General features: G+C 43.4%; 1 protein-coding gene across 1 annotated transcript in view; it reads left to right on the top strand.

Moving 5' to 3' along the window:
* Positions 1-22,748, top strand: part of REXO5 (RNA exonuclease 5) — a 35,839-nt gene extending 13,091 nt beyond the window's left edge. The window contains 12 exon segments of the mRNA XM_032231009.1: positions 404-542; positions 2,005-2,099; positions 3,305-3,407; positions 5,082-5,197; positions 6,771-6,864; positions 9,238-9,348; positions 9,508-9,645; positions 10,668-10,760; positions 13,173-13,392; positions 14,898-15,076; positions 18,129-18,238; positions 22,532-22,748. Coding sequence (XP_032086900.1) covers positions 404-542; positions 2,005-2,099; positions 3,305-3,407; positions 5,082-5,197; positions 6,771-6,864; positions 9,238-9,348; positions 9,508-9,645; positions 10,668-10,760; positions 13,173-13,392; positions 14,898-15,076; positions 18,129-18,238; positions 22,532-22,595 — 1,462 coding nt within the window. The 3' untranslated portion in view covers positions 22,596-22,748.
* Positions 22,749-23,023: the final 275 nt, after the last annotated feature.

The following is a 23,023-nucleotide window of genomic DNA, read 5'->3' as shown; positions in this document are numbered from 1 at the left end:
TGTAGTCTGGATTCCGAGGAGGGAAGGCCTACTTCCCAGAGGGCAAAGAGGCAGCAAAGGTTTGGTCAACAGGAAGAGAGTTAAGAAGGCAGCTCCGTAGGAATTCACGGATCTAGAGTTATGCAGATAGTCCTTAACTTACAACAGTTCATTTAGTGACCATTTAGTGGCGATTCACTTAGCAACGGGAGCAAGGAAGGTTGTAAAACGGGGCAAAACCCTCTTAACACCTCTCTTGCTTAGCAATGGAAATTTTGGGGTTTCGATTGTGGTCGTAAGTTGAGGATTATCCGTACAGGTATCGTTACCTGGGCTGGAATCTGTTCCTTTCTTGAAAAAGCCAAGACATTGGAAAGTGTCATCTTGGACGCCCCTAACATGTTCTCTCTCTTGTGTTTTGAAGTTACTCGGGGATCACGGAGGAGTTGCTACGCCCCGTGGAAACCACCCTGGCAGAAATCCAGAGCCGATTAAACGATATTCTGCCTCCGGATGCCATTTTGGTGGGCCATTCCTTAGATGCTGATCTCCGAGCTCTAGAAGTGAGTATCTCTATTCCACGGTCTCAACACTTCCCCTTCCCCTATTTTTCCTACTATTTGCTGCTGCTATTATTATTATTATTATTATTATTATTATTATTATACAATTGTATCACAGCGGCCAGTTGTTTCGCCGGATTTGGCATTGGTTACTAGTCGGGCCCCACCCAGGGGCCTAGGACGTCGTAACGTATTTTCGTAATATGCGTGCAGATCCAAGCAGTGCGGCTTTTTGCATTTGACTGATGGTGATTTTGTCAATTTTTAACTGTTTTAAATGTAATTCCAGTGCTTTTGGAATAGCACCCAATGTGCCAATTACCACTGGAATTACCACTGCTGGTTTGTGCCATAGTCGTTGAATTTCGATTTTTAAGTCCTGGTATCTTGCGATTTTTTCATGTTCCTTCTCGGCGACCCTGCTATCACCTGGTATTGCGATGTCTATGATTGTGACCTTATTTTTCTCAACCAGTGTGATGTCTGGTGTATTATGCGCCAGTATTTTGTCGGTTTGTATACGGAAATCCCACAAGATCTTGACCATCTGATTTTCAGTGACTTTTTCAGGCTTATGTTCCCACCAATTATTATTGTTGTTGTTGTTGTTGTTATGGCTGTGCCCGATTTGATGGCTGTCCTTGCCCTGTTTGGTAAGCGAATTGTTTCCGTTGTTAAGTGAATCGCGTGGGTCGTTCAACAAGTCACGCTCTCCCCATTGGCTCAGCTTGATCAGCAGCCAGATCGGAAGGTCCAAACAAAAATGGCGATCATCACACACACACACACACACACACACACACACATGCCCCATAATGCTGTAACTGTCATAAGTACGTGCCAGTTGCCAAGCACCTGAATTTTAATCACATGACTGTGGAGGACACATGAGGACTGGGCGTAAGTCCATTTTTTCAGTCGCAAAAGGAATGCTCTTGTCAAAGGTTACAAATAGCATCCCAAATTAAATCAGAGTCCGAGGCAAAGTATTGCTCAAAGTTCCAATTTATGAAGAGAGCCATATTGGCGCATCTGGGAAAACCCGAATCTGAAGGCTTCCCGGTTTTCCCCACCCAGTTGAAAGTTCAAGACCTTGCCCCCACACCCACAAGTCCATCACACGGTCCAATCTCCCACTGCCATGCTGACATCTTCCACGCATCCAATTCCGGTCAGGTGCAGAGACAAAGGATGACCTTTGCTTTCTAGATAGAATGTTGTTATGTCTACATAGCATCTAACTTCGTGTAATCCCCCCTCCCATTTTCCCACTATAGAAAATGCCTAGTAGAATAATAGAAAGTGTGGCAGGCCAACGATCCCCCCCCAAAAAAGATGACTGCAGGCCTGACATGGTCGTAAGTCCAGGACCCCCTGGACAGGATCAAAATGTCTTTTTTGTTTGTTTGTTTAAAATGCCATGTTTTGAAATGCCTTTCCTTTTTCCTTCTCGTATTTCCAGATGATTCACCCGTACATTATAGACACTTCGCTTCTCTACGCCCGGAAAGGGGGCAAAAGATTCAAGCTGAAGTTTTTAGCAGCTGCTGTTTTAGGGTAAGGAGGTTTGGTCTGATTTTCCGCCTGCGGGCATGTCTCCTCACACTTTCCAATTAGGATATTTCTGAATTGCTCCTCCGTGCAAGGAGTTCCTTTCACAGGAAGGGTAGGGTTGCTGATGGATAAAGAATTGTCAAGTCCTACAAGTACCGTATTTTTGGGAGTACAAGACGTTCCAAAGTATAAGACACACCTACCGTATTTTTCAGAGTACAAGACACCGCGGAGTATAAGACGCACCAAGATTTTTAAGAGGCAATTTTTTTTAAAAAAAGGTTTTGCACTCTGCAGAGCTCCCAAAACGGCCTATTTTTCACGAAAACGGGCCCATTTTTTGTCAAAGGGCATGGATACCCTTTAGGAGGCTTATAGAGCGCTCCTAGGGGTGGGTGGGGGCAAAAATTAACAAAAAAAATGGCTCATTTTTCACTCATTTTTGTCCTCCTCAGCCCCCAGGAGCACTCAAGAAGCCTCCTAAAGGCTATGCACAGCCATTTTTTTGCAAAGGGGGCGGGGTTTCAGGAGGCAAAAAATACTGCATTCAGTGTATAAGACGCACCCAGTTTTTCACCCTCTTTTTTGAGGGAAAAAGGTGCATCTTATACTCCGAAAAATACGGTAGTTTTTTTTGGGGGGGTGGGGAAGAATCTGCCTCCCAGCAATTTGCCTCCTTGCAGCCAACAGCAAACAGCCTGTTTCAGTTTCAGCAGGGCCTGATTAGCACAAGCAGCTGATTGTCGGTTAGACAATCAGCTGTTTCAGGCTGCAGGGATTGCCCTAGCCTATTGCAGCCTCACCAACTTTCCACCCGTTGTGGGGGGGCGGGGATCAGAGTGGGCTGGAAATGGGGCGCGTAGAGGCCAAAAAAGGGGGCATGCGGAGACCGAAAATGAGACGCGCAGAGGCGGCAATAGGCTATGGCAAACCCTGCAGCCTGAAACAGCTGATGGTCAGGAGACTTGTATATATAAACTCTTGTATATAAACAGAGAACAATCCCCACTTCCTCCTAGCACTGATGAAATTACCTAGTTGGGTAATGAAACCTCTGCAAAAAAATAAAAAAAAAAAGCAGAAAAGATCCCACCCCCTGCAGTTCAACTAAGAATATTCTTATCTAATTCTGCCTGCTTCTTTGTTACACAATAGATCATATCAATGTTAATGGATGCACCGGTTACCTGTTTCCTTCTCCTTATTAGGAAAGAAATTCAGAACACGGGCGAATTGGGTCACGATCCCACCGAAGACGCCCAATGCGCCCTTGAGCTGGCCCAGTATTTCATTGAGCAAGGATCCAGGAAAGTAGGTGCCTTAGCTCTTTTTACGACTGTTGTTTTAAGGACAGGAATGGATGTGTCTTTTTACCCTGACACGGTCCTAACAGTGAGGACAATTGACCAGTGGAACAGAAGTTGCCTCCAGAAATGGTGAGCGCTCCCATCACTGGAGGTTTTTAAGTGGAGATTGGACAGTCACTTGTCTGAGGTGGTATAGGTTCTCATGCTTGAGGAGGGGGCTGGACTAGAAGACCTCCAAGATCCCTTATAGTTCTGTTCTATTCTACTCTATTCTCTATTTTCTATTATTTTCTATTTTCTATTCTATTCTATTTTCTATTCGAATTTTCTATTCTGTTCTGTTCTATTCTATTCTCTCTTCTCTTCTCTTCTCTTCTCTTCTATTCTTCTTCATTCCAATATCTAATCTATTCTATTCTTCTTCATTCCAATATCTATTCTGTTCTATTCTCTATTTTCTATTATTTTCTATTTTCTATTCTATTCTATTTTCTATTCGAATTTTCTATTCTGTTCTGTTCTATTCTATTCTCTATTCTCTTCTCTTCTCTTCTTCTTCATTCCAATATCTAATCTGTTCTATTCTATTCTTCTTCATTCCAATATCTATTCTGTTCTATTCTCTATTTTCTATTATTTTCTATTTTCTATTCTATTCTATTTTCTATTCGAATTTTCTATTCTGTTCTGTTCTATTCTATTCTCTATTCTCTTCTCTTCTTCTTCATTCCAATATCTAATCTATTCTATTCTATTCTTCTTCATTCCAATATCTATTCTGTTCTATTCTCTATTTTCTATTATTTTCTATTTTCTATTCTATTCTATTTTCTATTCGAATTTTCTATTCTGTTCTGTTCTATTCTATTCTATTCTATTCTCTATTCTCTTCTATTCTTCTTCATTCCAATATCTATTCTGTTCTATTCTCTATTTTCTATTATTTTCTATTATTTTCTATTTTCTATTCTATTCTATTTTCTATTCAAATTTTTTATTTATTCTGTTCATTTCTATTCTCTATTCTATTCTCTTCTTCATTCCAATATCTATTCTGTTCTGTTCTATTCTATTCAATAAACTATAGCAATCCCTGCAGCCTGTAACAGCTGATGATCGGGAGAAACTGAAAGTGAAACTTGCTGTTTGCTCCACGTGGCAAATTGCTGGGAGGCAGAGGTAGATTTTTTTTTCTTGTGCTAATCAGGCTGTTTGCTGCAAGGAGACAAGTCAACAACTATAAATGCCTATCGAATGTTCAAATAATTAGACTTATTTTTTAAAGACTGCTTTATTATTCTAGACAACTTAACAGAATGAAGAAGCTTTTTAAAATAAATGCTTGATCTGAAGAGGCCCAGTGCTAGTGTTTTAAAAAGTGCTATTTTTTTAACTAGCAGAGAATAACTATACTCCCAAAAAGCACATCGATTTTAACAACATCTGTACAAGTATAGTCTGAAATATAACACTACAAACAGTGTATATTGTCTGTACTGTTTGTTGCAAGGAGCCAAATTGCTGGGAGGCAGAGGCAGATGTTTTTCCCTTGTTTTCCTCCCTAAAATCTAGGTGCGTCTTATACTTCGGAGCATCTTATACTGAAGAATTGACAGGAAGCAAAACATGCAGGAGAAATATTTGTAATATTAGGGAGGGTTTTTTTTCTCCATCCTAGGTTGCAGAGTTGAATCTGGAAGCCAGATTGTCCGAGGAAAAGAAGATGGAAGAGGCAGAGAGCAGGGTCAGGGCGGAACACAATGACAGGATCCAGACAGGGGTACCAAACTCCAGGTAAGGTTAAAATAGCAATAGCAGTTCGACTTATATACCGCTTCATAGGGCTTTCAGCCCTCTCTAAGCGGTTTACAGAGTCAGCATAGTCTGCCCCCACAGTCTGGGTCCTTATTTCACCCACCTCGGAAGGATGGAAGACTGAGTCAACCTTGAGCCGGTGAGATTTGAACCGCCGAACTGCAGCTAGCAGTCAGCTGAAGTGGCCTGCAGTACTGCACCCTAACCACTGCGCCACCTCGGCTCTTAATACCACTGTCTTTGGCTTGAGAAAGTTCACACAGAGGTCTCTTCTCCAAACTGTTGAAAGATCCTGAAAGAACCTCTGGAAGAAAGATGGAGAAAAGACCCACCGCCACATGGGACTCAAAATTGTCCCTGTTGTGGCCCGCCAGCGGCCAGCGGAGGTAGCAGCAGATTCGGACAGTGAGGAGGGTTGGGGAGGAACCTGGGCCAGTCCTGGAGTCTGGGGAAGGCTCTGATGAGGGCTCTGTGTCGGAGGCAGAGAGGGGACCAGAGCTGTCTGACAGTTATCAGCTGCCTTCAGAGTCAGACATCAGTGAGGCAGATGAACACCTGGAGCCTGTTCTCAGTGCGCAGAGCTGCCAGACGAAGGGAAGAGCTAAAGAACAGGGGTCAACTTGGGAGTAAGACCACAGGTGGATGATGAATGGCCCCTCCCAGAGGAAATAAAAGAGGAGCAAAGGGGGAGTGGAGTTTGCAGGAGGCAATAGTTCACTTAATTGGTTCATGACTCTCCGAGACTCCTTGCCAAGTTCTGCAGATGTCAGCCTGGCAGCTCTCCAAGCCAGATAAGGTCGGTGACTTTAAATCCTCCCTCGAAAGATTTTGCTGGATGTGAAGGAGCAGAATTCACAGTCAATTAATAAAAGGGTTTTTTGTCAGGACAAGGAGTTCCCTCATGTTCTTGGGAAGCCTCAGCCAGAGGAAACCCAACAAGGTGGCTGTGTTTGGATGGTTGCAAAGCTTTTTTTTTTTGGTGATGAGATGAGTAAGCGTGTTAAACTGGAATGGCTGCCTTTCATTTGCTGAGAAATGTTCTGATCGAAATAGGCCCCCTCTGATGTTGGTTTGGACTTGTTTGGTCATAACCCTTTTTGCAAACAAAATAAATTAAAACTTAAACAGTAGTCCTCAGCTTATGGCCACAATCGAGTCCTAAATTCACGTTGCTAAGTGAGACGGTTGCTTGGTGAGTTTTCCCCTGTTTTAACTGCCTTTCTTGCCACATTTCCTAAGTGGATCTTTGCATTTGTTCAGTTAGTCACACGGTCGTTAAGTGAATCTGTCTTCCCCATTGATTGTCAGAAGGTCACAAAAGCGGATCACTGCAACTGTCACAGGCACATGCCAGTTGCCAAGCCTCTGAATTTTGATCTCGTGACCATGGGGATGCCGCAACGGTCATTAAGCGTTGTAAAGATGCTCATAAGTTGCTTCTTCCAGTCTCGTTTTAATTTCAAATGGTCACTGAACGAGCCGTCGTTACGTCGAGGAACAACTGTACCTGTTCAGGTTGATTTTTACGCTGGTTTTCCTTCCTCTCTTTTAGCCTTTTAGGCAACTTACAGTCGGCCAGTGGGAAAACGTTACTTCTGGGACAACAAAATAATGCTCAGAATCATACGGCTTCCTTAAATGAGCAAGTGAGTTGTGAATATTATTTGGTTGTTTTTCTCTACCATAGTTTTAATTTTACAAAGCTGATAAAACAAACGGATTTGATTCTTTCCGAGGCAAACCAGGTGATCGTAGATAATTTTTTGGGCCCCTCCCTTTTCTACCTCCACAAGCTGTTCATACATACAAATAAAGGAATATATTTGCAATCCAGGGTTGAAATGAGGAGTCCTGTATGCTCTCTGAGCTTCGTGGTTTTCTTGCAGACGTTTCGTGACCCAAATAGGGAACATCATCAGTGCTAGGAAAGAGGGGGGCTTGTGCGGAGGAGGAAGGGATGAGGAGGAAGAGAAAGAAAGGGAGGAGAAAGTGGAGAAGAATGGAGGGTCCTCGAAGCTCTCTGAGCTTCATGGTTTTCTTGCAGACGTTTCTTGACCCAAATAGGGAACATCGTCAGTGCTAGGAAAGAGGGGGGCTTGTGGGGAGGAGGAAGGGATGAGGAGGAAGAGAAAGAAAGGGAGGAGAAAGTGGAGAAGAAGAACTGAAGGTTCTCTGAGCTTCGTGGTTTTCTTGCAGACGTTTCCTGACCCAAATAGGGAACATCATCAGTGCTAGGAAAGAGGGGGGCTTGTGGGGAGGAGGAAGGGATGAGGAGGAAGAGAAAGAAAGGGAGGAGAAAGTGGAGAAGAAGAACGGAGGGTCCTCGAAGCTCTCTGAGCTTCGTGGTTTTCTTGCAGACGTTTCTTGACCCAAATAGGGAACATCATCAGTGCTAGGAAAGAGGGGGGCTTGTGGGGAGGAGGAAGGGATGAGGAGGAAGAGAAAGAAAGGGAGGAGAAAGTGGAGAAGAATGGAGGGTCCTCGAAGCTCTCTGAGCTTCATGGTTTTCTTGCAGACGTTTCTTGACCCAAATAGGGAACATCATCAGTGCTAGGAAAGAGGGGGGCTTGTGGGGAGGAGGAAGGGATGAGGAGGAAGAGAAAGAAGGGGAGGAGAAAGTGGAGAAGAACTGAGGGTCCTCGAAGCTCTGAGCTTCGTGGTTTTCTTGCAGGGGTTAGGGTTTTTTGTTCATCATAAAAAGTTTTTATTTTCCATTTTCATAGCATATAATCACATGTATACTATTACATAGTCAATATCAAGTTATATTGTTAAGTACTTACATCAATTCATCTTACCATCAACTACCAAAGGGAAAAAAAAACCAGTTATTGGCTCTTCTGCTCTCCATACACCATATTTATACCTTATCCGATACTTTCTTCCCCTTCTCTCCTCCCCCTTTCTACATCCTTTCTTCCCTCCATCATTTTCTACTCCACTTCCCCTTCCTTTCTCCTTCTCCTCTCTCCCCTTACCACTCCTCCTTATACACCTCATCTTCCCCCTTCACCCTCTCTCCTATCCCTCTCTTCCTATCTTCTTCTCTCCTCTACTTCCGACTCTTCTACATCCTGTCTTCCCTCCATCATTTTCTACTCCACTTCCCCTTCCTTTCTCCTTCTCCTCTCTCCCCTTACCACTCCTCCTTATACACCTCATCTTCCCCCTTCCCCCTCTCTCCTTTCCCCCCCTCTTCCTATCTTTCTTCTCTCCTCTGCTTCCCACTCTTCCTCTCATTCACTTGGTGTATTTCAGCTTCTGAGCAAACTCCCTTTTGTGTTGATGGTATTTATAATTCTATTTTTGTATCTTGTATTTTGTAAATCTTGCCTTTTTTTATATAACTTTCAAATAAGGAGAAAAAAAAAGAGAGAACCAGGTCATCCCCTGAAGAGGAGAATATGTAAACACAACAACGGATAGAGTGGATGGAGGGAGGAGTAGAAGGAAAGATAGGAAGGAGAGGAGAAAGGAGAGGAATAGGAGAAAGGGAAAGGCAGAGGAAACGAGGGAAGGAAAGAGTGAGGGAGTGATGAAGAAGTAGGACCGTTGTAAGATAAGATGGATCTATGGGATGTTAAGAAAGCAATCTTCAAGTATATTGTCAACTGTAGGGAAAAATTGTTATAAATACATATTATTAATAACAGTTATGAGATCATATAATTGTGAATGTATATATGAAATTGATAAAAAAAAATATAATTCCATTTCAATATACATAAGAAAGAAAAAATAGCAGTATACATGTACAATCATCCAACATCCCTCCTCCAACTTAGTAAACTCCACTCCCTCCCACCCTCCCCCCCAACCTTCCCCCACCCTGATTTCCCAGAACCAATACAAGGTATAAATCTTTAACAAAAACAGTTTAAGATATACTTAATAAAATTAAGAAAATTAATAACATCTTTGAATTGAGGGGGGGGGGGTTAGGGTTTTTCTAAGCCTCTCGCCTTTCTTCAATGGTGGATCTCCAAAATGTCTCCCAATTCCATTGTTGCCCTTTTCAGGTCCTCCGGAAAGCCCTGGAAGAGATTCCTAAATCTCCCGTTAACGTAATTCAATTGGTTTTGGATTCGAAGCACGTCACAGCTGGCCGCCTTGCCGAAGCCACTTCAAAGGTATAACGGATCTTCCCCAAAGGCCCCGAAACGGCGCAAAACTCCCTTAGCAAACGTCTCGCTTAGCAACAGACATCTTAGGCTCGGTTGTGGTCGTAAGTCGAGGACTGCTTGCCGTCTTGCTGGTTCCATTGCTGAGTTCCGTCCCCCTTTTCCTAGATGAGGGCCAAGCTTTCGGATCTGCTGACCATCTACGTGGGGCCTCTGACCAAAGACGTTTGTCTGAAGACCGTGAAAAAAGTCTTTAGGAAATGTGGCCACATTCAGACGATGCGGCTCAGTTCAGAAACGTTGAAGGCAAGTATGAAAACCATGTTGCTGTCCTGGACAGGGGGCAGTGCAAATACCAGCACCTGGCTGAATTTCTCTGTCCACCCTCCCATCTCTGGTTGATCTTCGGAGGGAGGGAGGAATTTAGCTCTAAGAAAGGAATTTAGAAGGAAGGAATTTAGCTATAAGGAAGGAAGGAAGGAATTTAGTTATAAGAAAGGAAGGAAGGAATTAATTTAGCTATAAGAAAGGAAGGAATTTAGCTATAAGAAAGGAATTTAGAAGGAAGGAATTTAGAAAGGAAGGAAGGAATTTAGCTAGAAGGAAGGAAGGAAGGAATTTAGCTCTAAGAAAGGAATTTAAAAGGAAGGAATTTAGCTATAAGGAAGGAAGGAATTTAGTTATAAGAAAGGAAGGAAGGAATTAATTTAGCTATAAGAAAGGAAGGAAGGAATTTAGCTATAAGAAAGGAATTTAGAAGGAAGGAATTTAGGAAGGAAGGAAGGAAGGAAAGGAAGGAAGGAAGGAAGGAAGGAAGAAATTTAGCTATAAAAAGGAAGGAAGGAATTTAGTTATAAGAAAGGAAGGAAGGAATTAATTTAGCTATAAGAAAGGAATTTAGAAGGAAGGAATTTAGAAAGGAAGGAAGGAATTTAGCTATAAGAAAGAAAGGAAGGAAGGAATTTAGCTATAAGGAAGGAAGGAAGGAAGGAAGGAATTTAGCTATAAGAAAGGAATTTAGAAGGAAGGAATTTAGAAAGGAAGGAAGGAATTTAACTATAAGGAAGGAATTTAGAAGGAAGGAATTTAGAAGGAAGGAAGGAAATTAGAAAGAAGAAAGGAAAGAATTTAGAAAGAAAGAAGGAAGGAATTTAGCTAGAAGAAAAAAAGGAAGGAATTTAGGAAGGAAAGGAAGGAAGGAATTTAGCTGGAAGGAAGGAAAGAATTTAGCTACAAGGAAGGGAGGGAGGAAGGAAGGGAGGATCTGAGTATTGGGAAACACCAAGCCCCTCATTTAACACCTGCGGGCCCTTTTGTTTCTCCCAAAGCCCCACCTCTGTATCCAATATGAAGTGTTGGAAGGTGCACAGCTGGCTTTGGAAGATCTGAACGGAGCAGAAATTGGAGGATGTGCCCTCAAGGTAGGATTATAGCTCACCTTTAAATCCCAGGGTGGAGAGAGAACGCCTGCATGGCGTCTGCCAAACTCTTAGGCCCTCCATTTCTCTCTTTAAAGTATTATAAACTTCCCGATGGTTTAGATCAGATTTTCCTAACGAGACACAAAGTCTTGGGCTGCAATTCGCAAAACGCCTGCTGTTATTTGGCATAATTGTACTCTTTTTAAAATATATATATATATTTGCTTCCATGAAAGGAAAGCTTATAGATTCTATTGATGATCATCTATAAATATAATCAATTATTATTTATTTTTTTCTGTTTTTTTGGTTGTTTTCTTGTAGATGTTTCATGAGTCAACTCGGTATAAGATTGTCAGTGCTCCTAGCACTGATGATGTTACCTAGTTAGGTAATGAAACGTCTGCAAGGAAACAAGCAAACTCACAGACCACCAAGGACCCCACAGTCGTCATCCTCTTCCTCCTCCCTCTCTCCCTCCTCTGAAAACTCCACTCACTTCTAGCACTGATGCTGCTGCCTGTTGTTAGTTGCAAAGCCGTGTGTAACCCATTGCAACCCCATGGACAATGTTCCTCCAGGCCTTCCTGTCCTCTACCATCCTCTGGAGTCCATTGAAGCTCATGCTGGCTGCTTTGGTGACTCCATCCAGCCACCTCCTTCTCTGTCGTCCCCTTCTTCTTCTTCTGCCCTCCATCATTCCCAGCATGAGGCTCTTCTCCAGGGAGTTCTTCTTCCTTCTCATTAGGTGGCCAAAGTCTTTGAGTTTCCTCTTCAGGATCTGGCCTTCTAAAGAGCAGCCAGGGTTGATCTCCTCTAGGACTGACCGGTTGGATGGCCTTGCAGTCCAAGGGACTAACAGGAGTCTTCTCCAGCACCAGAGTTCAAAGGCCTCCATTCTTTGGCGCTCAGCCTTTCTTATGGTCCAACCTTCACAGCCATCCATTGCAACTGGGAAAACCGTAGCCTTGCCTAGATGCACTTTTGTTGGCAGGGTGATGTCTCTGCTTCTCAGGATGCTGTCTAGATTTGCCACAGCTTTCCTCCCCAGGAGCAAGCATCTTTTGATTTCTTGACTGCAGTCCCCATCTGCGGTGATCTTGAAAAATAAGCTCATGAAAATAAAATCTGTCCCTACCTCCCTTTCTTCCCCATCTTTAAGAAGATGTTTGCTAGCCATTTGTCTGAAACGGTATAGGGTTTCCTGCCTAGGCAGGGGGTTGGACTAGAAGACCTCCAAGGTCCCTTCCAACTCTACTATTGTATGTATGTGCGTGTGTGTGTGTGTGTGTGTATGTATGTATATCTATATCTATATACATATATGTGTGTGTGTGTATGTATGTATGTATGTGTATATATATATATATGTGTGTGTGTGTGTGTGTGTGTGTGTGGTTTTTTTTTATTTGTGCTGATAAATAATTAGCTTCCTCCCATAATTGGGGCTTATATATATATATATATATATATATATATATATATATATATATATATATATATATATATATATATATATATATAAAGTTACAACCCCCGGTATGCCCAAATATGGGAGGAAGTTCACTACTTCCATTCTCTGTCCATTGGCTCGTCACAAGAGACCATCCAGACAGAAACCCAATATTTTTAACTGTTGCCTTTGTTACAATTTGTGTTGTATTTGTGCTGATATATAAAGGGAGAGTAGTATAGATCTATTTCAAGCTATTTAGCTCTCATCAGCTAGCCATACCCTTACTGGGATTCGAACCTGGGCTATATTGCATCTTAGGCAGATGTGTTAACCATTAAGCCACAGAGTTCGATTCCTTATCAGCTAAGCCAGGGTGATAGGTATGTATGTATGTATGTGTATATTCACATATTCAGCTTATAAGGAGGAGACCTGTGGCATAATGGCTAAGACGTTTGCGTAAGATGCAATATAGCACAGGTTCGAATCCCAGTAAGGGTATGGCTAGCTGATGAGAGCTAAATAGCTTGAAATAGATCTATACTAGTCTCCCTTTATTTATTTATCAGCACAAATAAAACACACACACACACAGACACACACACACACACACACACACACACACACACACACACATATATATATATATATATATATATATATATATATATATATAGTTGTATATGTATGACTAGTATAGATCTTATCAGCTAGTAAAAATATTGGGTTTCTGTCGTGATGGAATCTTGTGACGAGCCGATTGCATACATACACATACACACACACACACACATCTTCTCTTCTCTTGGTAAACTGCAGAGTTTATGCAACAAACCCAGAGGGGGAAACGGGGGAAAGGACCCCATCGGCCCAAATGCAGGAGGAAGCCTCTGTCGTATATGCCAACCAACGTTAGCAGCCTTTTGTCCTCCGTTTTGGTTTCCTGCGTCTTCTAGGTCCAAAGGCCCGTCAGTGAGGTGACCCTGGATGGGGAGATGCTCCTGCAAGGGCTGGAACGAGATCCTGAAAACGACGGGATCCTTTACTTGGCCGGATTGAGGAAGTGCCGAGGGGAGGCAGAGCTGCAGGAACAGCTGGGCCCTTTGGAAGGTTTACGGTCCATTTTTTGGCCAAGAGATCCCCAGACCGGAAGACCGAGGAGTTACTGCTTTCTGAGTAAGTGAGGCCATAAATAAGGGCTCTTTCCCCCCAAAAAACGATGTCGCTGCAAGAGATAACCTGTGGATTAGGAGTTCTCCCTTCTTGTTTTTCTCTTCCCCGTGTTTCTCTTTTTGGCGCTTAAAAATCTTTCCCATATTCGGAGCCCCGTCGCTCTTACGGATAATCCTCAACCCACACACTCCACTTTGTGACCTTTCGTGTGTTGTGGTCATAAGGAAGGGACTGGTGAATGGAGAAGGGAAGAGAAGTGAAGGAAGCAAGCGAGCAGAAGGGAAGGATGAAGGGAGGGTGGTGAATAGATCATAGAGGGAGGGGAAGGAAGGAAAGGGAAAGGATGGAGAGAGGGAGGAAAGGAAGAAAGGGAAAGGAAAGGTGGTGAATGGATAAGAAAGGGGTGGAGGGAAGGGGAAGGAAGGAAGCGGAAGAGAAGGAGGGAGGAAAGGAAAGATGAATGGATAAAAGAGGAAAGGAAAGGAGGAAAGAGAAAGGAAAGGTGAATGGATAAGAGATGGAGGGAAAGGAAGAAAGGGGGAAGGAGGAAGGAAAGGAAAAGTGGTGTATGGATAAGAGAGAGAGGGAAAGGAAGGAAGGGGAAGAGGAAGGGATGGAGAGAGAGAGGGAAGAAAGAAAGGGAAAGGAAAGGTAGTGAATGGATAAGAGAGGGGGAAGGGGAAGGAAGGAAGGAAGCAGAAGGGAAGGAGGAAGGAAAGGAAAGGGGAATGGATAAAAGAGGAAAGGAAAGGAAGAAAGGAGGGAGGAAAGGAAAGATGAATGGATCATAGAGGGAGGGAAAGGAAGGAAGGGGAAGGGATAGAGAGAGGGAGGAAAGGAAGAAAGGAAAGGTGAATGGATAAGAGGGAGGGAAAGGAAGAAAGGGGAAAGGAGGAAGGAAAGGAAAGGTGGTGAATGGATAAGAGAGGGAGCGAAGGAAGGAAGCAGAAGGGAAGGAGGAAGGAAAGGAAAGGAAAGGAAGAAAGGAGGGAGGGAAGGAGGAAGGAAGGAAAAGTGATGAATGGATAAGAGAGGGAGGGAGGGGAAAAAAGGAAGGAAGCAGAAGGGAAGGAGGAAGGAGAGGAAAGGGGAATAGATAAAAGAGGAAAGGAAAGAAAGAAAGGAGGGAGGGAGGGAAGGAGGAAGGAAAGGTAATGAATGGATAAGAGAGGGAGGGAGGGGAAAGAAGGAAGGAAGCAGAAGGGAAGGAGGAAGGAAAGGAAAGGGGAATAGATAAAAAAGGAAAGGAAGAAAGGAGGGAGGGAGGGAAGGAGGAAGAAAGGGAAAGGAGGTGAATGGATAAGGAAGGGACGGTAGGAAGGAAGCAGAAGAGAAGGAGGGAGAAAGGGAAGAGAAAGAAATTATAGGAAATGTCTTAATTTAAGCCGTTTTCATCTGGGCTGCCCCGACTTCTTCGCCAGCTTTGCCCAACACGATTCTCCAGGCCGCAGCTCTGATTTCCCAATGTATTAATTTGCATTCTTGGGGCATCGTCTCCTCCCTGCCAGGGTTCCAGAGCCCGGCGTGTGCCTGCGAGGCCCTCCAGGCCCTTCAAGGGAGCCCCTTCCGGAGCCGGAGAGCCTTCACCTCTCCCACCTTCTTCCAGTGGGCCTGCCTGGTGAACAAAGAGGGCCCAGGAGGGGCAGAAGTGCCGGAGAAGCGGCTGCCGCCATCCCCCTTCGATCCGGTGAGCCCATCTGGCCTTTAGCGAGCCAAGGGGTGGCAGAAGGGGAACGAGATTCGGAGCCTCCCGTTCAGTTCTGGGACTTCAGCTGAGCCCCGGTGGTTAAAGCACAGTACAGTAGTCCTCAACTTATGACCCTAACTGACCCCAAGATTCCCATCGCTAAGCGAGAGGGTAGTTGAGTTTTTGCAACATCATCAGCGCTAGGAGTGGGCTTGGTGGAGAGGAGGAGGAGGAGAGGAAGGAGGAGAACTGAGGGGTCCTTGGTGCCCTCTGAGCTTGGTGGTTTTCTTGCAGACATTTCATTACCCAATAAGGTAGCATCATCAGTGCTAGAGGGAGGAGGAGGAGGACTGTGGAGTCCTTGGTGCTCTCTGAGCTTGGTGGTTTTCTTGCAGACCTTTCATTACCCAACTAGGTAGCATCATCAGTGCTAGAGGGAGGAGGAGGACTGTGGTATCCTTGGTGCCTTCTGAGCTTGGTGGTTTTCTTGCAGATGTTTCATTACCCACCTAGGTAGCATCATCAGTGCTAGAGGGAGGAGGAGGAGGACTGTGGAATCCTTGGTGCTCTCTGAGCTTGGTGGTTTTCTTGCAGACCTTTCATTACCCAACTAGGTAGCATCATCAGTGATAGAGGGAGGAGGAGGAGGACTGTGGAGTCCTTGGTGCTCTCTGAGCTTGGTGGTTTTCTTGCAGACCTTTCATTACCCAACTAGGTAGCATCATCAGTGATAGAGGGAGGAGGAGGAGGACTGTGGAGTCCTTGGTGCTCTCTGAGCTTGGTGGTTTTCTTGCAGACCTTTCATTACCCAACTAGGTAGCATCATCAGTGCTAGAGGGAGGAGGAGGACTGTGGTATCCTTGGTGCCTTCTGAGCTTGGTGGTTTTCTTGCAGATGTTTCATTACCCACCTAGGTAGCATCATCAGTGCTAGAGGGAGGAGGAGGAGGACTGTGGAATGCTTGGTGCCCTCTGAGCTTGGTGGTTTTTTTGCAGACGTTTCATTACCCACCTAGGTAGCATCATCAGTGCTAGGAGTGGGGTTGGTGGAGAAGAGGAAGGAGGAGGCCCAAGTGGTGCTTGGTCCTCTCTGAACTTGGTGGTTTCTTTCAGACATTTTATTACCAGCGTTTTATTACCTTTGAACTGAAATGTTAAAGACCGAGATTCTTTTTTTTTAATTAAAATAATTTTTATTTTTTAAAGACAAACTTACACAAACAAAATATAAAACATAAAAAACATCTTCCAGTTACATCCAACGTGTCAGCTGGTTACAAAAACCTTTGTGCATCCTCTCCATAGTCCTCAATTACAATTTATATAAAACCTCATATTATCAATCTAATATATATGTATACATTATTATCACTATTAATCTTTTATTTGACTATAATTACTATTCCTTCATTTTATACGAGATCGTCTAAGGTTTGACTTAATTTATATTCTAACAATTCATTCCATCCTCCTAAATCCATCCAATAATCGTACATCTTTATATTATATTCTGCGTCATTCCATTGTCCTTGTGTTATGAAATCCTCCGTCACATTTCATTTCCATGTTTTAAGCACTGAGATTCTTTTTTTTTATTAAAAAGTTTTAATAAGTTTTACAATTGTATACCTTTCCCCCTCCCCCCCTCCCCCCAACCCCCCAGAGTAAATAAAGGGTATAAGCATTTAACAATCATACACTAAAATAAACTAACTAACTTTAGCATCATCCCTTCGCTTGTACTTTTAACTCCCCTTTTGTAAAACTAACTTAATTGTAATATTCCTTGTTCATTTATTCATAAGCTAACTGAAATTTCTTAGTCCCATATTTATTTTGAATATAATCAGTCCATCTTCTCTATTCCAACTTGTATTTCTCATCTGAATGATCCTTGAGGTATGCTGATATTTTAGCCATCTCTGCTAAGTTTACTTTTAACGTCCATTCTTGAATAGTAGACAATTCTTCTTTCTTCCAGTACTGCGCCACCAAAAATCTTGCTGCCGTTGTTAAATTCAGAATCAAATTAGTCTCTATAACTGTACAATCTGTAATTATACCTAACAAAGAATAACTGAGGAGTAAACTTTATCCTCTTTTTAAGAATATTTTGAATAATCCACCATATTTTTATCCAAAATGCTTTGGCTTTTTTACAAGTCCACCATATATGATAGCAATAGCAGTTAGACTTATATACCGCTTCATAGGGCTTTCAGCCCTCTCTAAGCGGTTTACAGAGTCAGCATATTGCCCCCAACAACAATCCGGGTCCTCATTTTACCCACCTCGGAAGGATGGAAGGCTGAGTCAACCCTGAGCTGGTGAGATTTGAACCATGGCATGACAAAACCCCGCTCCACTAAAGTGCGCCCGATTAAACCACGTCGCTGACGTCATCAGCAGGGCGACAACAGCGACCGCGGAGAAAAAAGGGCGCTTTAAATAGCGCTTTGAAAGCAAGCCGATTCAAGTTAAGGAAAGGGTTAGGGTTAGGGTTAGGTTAAGGGTTAGGGTTAGGGTTAGGGTTAGGTTAAGGGTTAGGGTTAGGGTTAGGTTAAGGGTTAGGTTTAGAGTTAGGTTTAGGCTTAGTTTTAGGGTTAGGTTTAGGGTTAGGTTTAGGGTTAGGTTTAGGGTTAGGTTTAGGATTAGGTTTAGGGGGGTTAGGTTTAGGTTTAGGGGTTAATTTTAGCTTTAGCGTTCGCAGCGTGCTTTTTTCATCGCGCTGTGATGACGTCAGCTACGCGGTTTCGTCGAGCGCGCTTTAGTCGAACGCGGTTTTGTGGTGGAACCGATTTGAACAGCCCAACTGCAGAACTGCAGTCAGCTGAAGTAGCCTGCAGTGCTGCATTTAACCACTGCGCCACCTCGGCTCATGATAATATGTAGCATCAGCACAATCACATCTCCGGCATTTAGGTTGTAAGTTCGGATACATGCAAGCTAATTTTTTAGGATAGCACCGAGATTCTTGAAGCCACGGTTTCCAGCACCCTTGCTTTCTTGCCTGGCTCTCTTTCACGAAAAGCATTTCCATCATTTCTCCGCAGGAACTTGGTTTAAAGAAAGCCATCAAGAAACTGGACCGTACAGTCAAAACACTTTATGAGCAGATTCCAGAGAAGACACTTTGCCTTGTTCTGTTGCCAGGCACGAACAGGTGAGCAAGAAATCTTATTATAGATTTAGATTTTTAGATTTAACTTTATTTGTATGCCGCCCCTTTCCCTGAGGGGACTCAGGGCGGCTCACAATTCAGGGGGAGGGAAGGACAAAACAAGTTATACACATGAAGACAATACATCATTAAAAAGCACAACAGTCGTACTATTCGGGTGGGGTTGAAGTCTTTAGCCCCAGGCCTGTCGGGACAGCCAGGTTTTAAGGGCTTTGCGGAAGGCCTGGAGGGTGGTGAGGGTACGAATCTCCACGGGGAGTTCGTTCCATAGGGTCGGAGCAGCCACCGAGAAGGCTCTCCTCCGGGTAGTCGCCAGTCGACATTGACCGGCTGATGGAATTCGGAGGAGGCCTAATCTATGGGATCTTATTGGCCTAGTGGAGGTAATTGGCAGTAGGCGGTCTCTCAAGTACCCAGGTCCAATACCATGAAGGGCTTTATAAGTGACGACTAGCGCCTTGAAGCGCACCCGGAGATCAACAGGCAGCCAGTGCAGCTCGCGGAGGATAGGTGTTACGTGGGTGAAACGAGGTGCACCCACAATCGCTCGCGCGGCTGCATTCTGGACCAGCTGAAGTCGCCGAATACTCTTCAAGGGCAGCCCCATGTAGAGCACATTGCAGTACTCCGGCCTAGAGGTCACAAGGGCACCTCAGAGGTCACAAGGGCACCTGTGAGAAGAGTTATTTCTCTTCTCTCTCTTTTTTTCCCCACGAGAAGTCCTTATTTCACCTTGGATTCTCAGTCTGAGATCTCTCCTTTCTTGGAGTGATGCTGGGAGAACCAATGCTTGTTTGTTTCTTTAAATTCCCTTCCAGATTCAGGTAGTTTTGCCACAATCCAGCAAAGTTGGAAACACAAAATAAACCAACCCCAAACAAATAAACAATAAATAAAAAAAACAAACAAATAGGTTTTACTAGTTGTTCAAGTACAGGCCATCTTCAACTTAGACCGTAATTGAGCCCCAAGCAAGACATTTAAGCGAGTTTGTGCCCATTTTATGACCTTTCTCCCTACCGTTGTTAAGCAAATCATTGCAGTTGTTAAGTTAGTAAGATGGTTGTTAAGGGAATCAGGGTGATGCGGCCCACAGATTCGGACAGAGAGGAGGTTGGGGAAGAAGAGGGGCCAGTCCTGGAGTCTGGGGAAGGCTCGGATGAGGGCTCTGTGTCGGAGGCAGAGAGGGGGCCAGGGCCGTCTGACAGTTATCAGCTGCCTTCAGAGTCAGACATCAGTGGGGCAGAAGAACAGCTGGAGCCTGTTCCCAGTGTGCGCATGCGCAGAGTGGCCAGACGAAGGGAACAGCTAAAGAACAAGGGTTGACTTGGGAGTAAGACCACAGGTGGAGGATGAATGGCCCCTCCCAGAGGAAATCAAAGAGGAGCGAAAGGGGAGTGGAGTTTGCAGGAGACCATTATTTCGCTTAATTGGTTTGTGACTCTCCAAGACTCCTTGCCAAGTTCTGCAGAGATCGGCCTGGCAGCTCTCCAAGCCAGAGAAGGTCTGTGACCTTAAATCCTCCCTTGAAAGGCTTTGCTGGATGGGAATGAGCAGAATTCACAGTCAATGAATAAAAGGGAGTTTTGTTGGGACAAGGAGTTTGCTTCCTGCTCTTGGGAAGCCTCGGTCAGAACAGCTTCCCCATTGACTTTGCTCGTCGGAAGGTCGCAAAAGGGATCAAATGACCCCAGGATGCTGTAACGGTCGTTAAGTGTGAAAAACAGTTACTTTTTTCAGTGCCGTTGTAACTGCGGTCACTAAATGAACTGTTGCAAGTCGAGGACAGCCCGTCATTCAAATAAACCTGCTCAGTTTGGGATTTTTCTGCTCCTGCAATTCACTTTATTAACGAGAAGCAACTTAGAACTAAGGAAGAATTTCCTGACAGTGAGACCAATTAATCAGTGGAACAACTTGCCTCCAGAAGTTGTGAATGCCCCAACACTGGAGGTTTTTAAGAAGATGCTGGATAACCCTTTGTTCCTATTCTATTCTATTCTGCCTAGGCAGGGGGTTGGACTAGAAGACCTCCAAGGTCCCTTCCAACTCTGCTCATCTCTGCTCAGCTATTCTATTCTATTCCATTCCATTCCACTCTCCATTCTATTCTACTCTATTCCATTCTCTATTCTATTTTATTCTATTCTATTTTATTCTATTCCATATTCTATTCCATTCCATTCCACTCTGTATTCCATTCCATTCTCTGTTCTATTCTATTCTATTTCATTCTATAACAATATAAAGGGTTGGACGAGAAGACCTCCAAGGTTCTGTTCTGTTCTATTCTATTCTAAACCATTTGTCTGAAGTGGTGTAGGGTTTCCTGCCTAAGCAGGGGGTTGGACTAGAAGACCTCCAAGTTCCCTTCCAACTCTGCTCATCTCTGCTCACCTATTCTATTCTATTCCATTCCATTCCACTCTCCATTCTATTCTACTCTATTCCATTCCATTCTCTATTCTATTCTATTTTATTCTATTCCATTCCATATTCTATTCTATTCCATTCCATTCCACTCTCTATTCCATTCCATTCCATTCTCTGTTCTATTCTATTCTATTCTATTCTATTTCATTCTATAACAATATAAGGGGTTGGACGAGAAGACCTCCAAGGTTCTATTCTAACCATTTGTCTGAAGTGGTGTAGGGTTTCCTGCCTAAGCAGGGGGTTGGACTAGAAGACCTCCAAGGTCCCTTCCAACTCTGCTCATCTCTGCTCAGCTATTCTATTCCATTCCATTTTATTCCACTCTCCATTCTATTCTACTCTATTCCACTCCATTCTCTATTCTATTCCATTCCATTCCATATTCTATTCCATTCCATTCCACTCTGTATTCCATTCCATTCTCTGTTCTATTCTATTCTATTCTATTTCATTCTATAACAATATAAAGGGTTGGACAAGAAGACCTCCAAGGTTCTATTCTATTCTATTCTAACCATTTGTCTGAAGTGGTGTGGGGTTTCCTGCCTAAGCAGGGGGTTGGACTAGAAGACCTCCAAGTTCCCTTCCAACTCTGCTCATCTCTGCTCACCTATTCTATTCTATTCCATTCCATTCCACTCTCCATTCTATTCTACTCTATTCCATTCCATTCTCTATTCTATTCTATTTTATTCTATTCCATTCCATATTCTATTCTATTCCATTCCATTCCACTCTCTATTCCATTCCATTCCATTCTCTGTTCTATTCTATTCTATTCTATTCTATAACAATATAAGGGGTTGGACGAGAAGACCTCCAAGGTTCTATTCTAACCATTTGTCTGAAGTGGTGTAGGGTTTCCTGCCTAAGCAGGGGGTTGGACTAGAAGACCTCCAAGGTCCCTTCCAACTCTGCTCATCTCTGCTCAGCTATTCTATTCCATTCCATTTTATTCCACTCTCCATTCTATTCTACTCTATTCCACTCCATTCTCTATTCTATTCCATTCCATTCCATATTCTATTCCATTCCATTCCACTCTGTATTCCATTCCATTCTCTGTTCTATTCTATTCTATTCTATTTCATTCTATAACAATATAAAGGGTTGGACAAGAAGACCTCCAAGGTTCTATTCTATTCTATTCTAACCATTTGTCTGAAGTGGTGTGGGGTTTCCTGCCTAAGCAGGGGGTTGGACTAGAAGACCTCCAAGGTCCCTTTCAACTCTGCTCATCTCTGCTCAGCTATTCTATTCCATTCCATTCCACTCTCCATTCTATTCTACTCTATTCATTCCATTCTATTCTATTCCATTCCATTCCATATTCTATTCCATTCCATTCCACTCTGTATTCCATTCCATTCTCTGTTCTGTTCTATTCTATTCCATTCTATTTCATTCTATAACAATATAAAGGGTTGGACGAGAAGACCTCCAAGGTTCTGTTCTGTTCTATTCTATTCTATTCTATTCTAACCATTTGTCTGAAGTGGTGTAGGGTTTCCTGCCTAGGCAGGGGGTTGGACTAGAAGACCTCCAAGGTCCCTTCCAACTCTGTTATTCTATTCTATTTCATTCTATAACAATATAAAGGGTTGGACGAGAAGACCTCCAAGGTTCTGTTCTATTCTATTCTATTCTATTCTAACCATTTGTCTGAAGTGGTGTGGGGTTTCCTGCCTAGGCAGGGGGTTGGACTAGAAGACCTCCAAGGTCCCTTCCAACTCTGCTATTCCATTCTATTCTAAAGAGTTTTAATAAGAAGCAGCAAGAACGTTCCTTGAAGAAATCTAACACACATTTTTCTCACTTTTCTTGCATTTTTCTCACCAGATCGCTTAACGGACTCAGCCTTTTGGGAATCAAAGGCGAAAAGAGCATTTCCTCGTCCTGCTGAAAGCTTCAAGGGCCCCAGTTTTTTATTTTTTGGGCGCGGAAAACAGCTTGTCTCTCTCTCTCATGTATCCTGAATGTCTCCAAGCTTTGCCGAGCAATCTTTTTTTTAAAAAAAGTATGACATTATTTTTTTAAAGGCATCCAACCATCTAAAGAATTCGATTCCATTGTTAATGCAGGAAACATCTTAAAAGGGGGGGGGCTCCCTGCAGACTGCCAGATGTTGGCGGAGTTTCTGGAAAGGGGTGGGGGGGAACACAGCAGAAAAGAGAGTTGGTAGTTGGCACCAAATTCAGCTTCTAAGGCTGACATTTGAAAAGTTTCCATGCCATTTCTGGACAAGCAACATTTCAAAGGTTTCGCTTTGGATTTTTTAAATTAGTATTTTGAAAAAGAAAAAAAGAAAAAAGGACAGAACGCTTCAACCCC

The sequence above is a fragment of the Thamnophis elegans genome, chromosome 14 (assembly GCF_009769535.1).
Source record: "Thamnophis elegans isolate rThaEle1 chromosome 14, rThaEle1.pri, whole genome shotgun sequence".
Taxonomy (NCBI): domain Eukaryota; kingdom Metazoa; phylum Chordata; class Lepidosauria; order Squamata; family Colubridae; genus Thamnophis; species Thamnophis elegans.
This window is presented reverse-complemented; position numbering and strand designations above follow the sequence as displayed.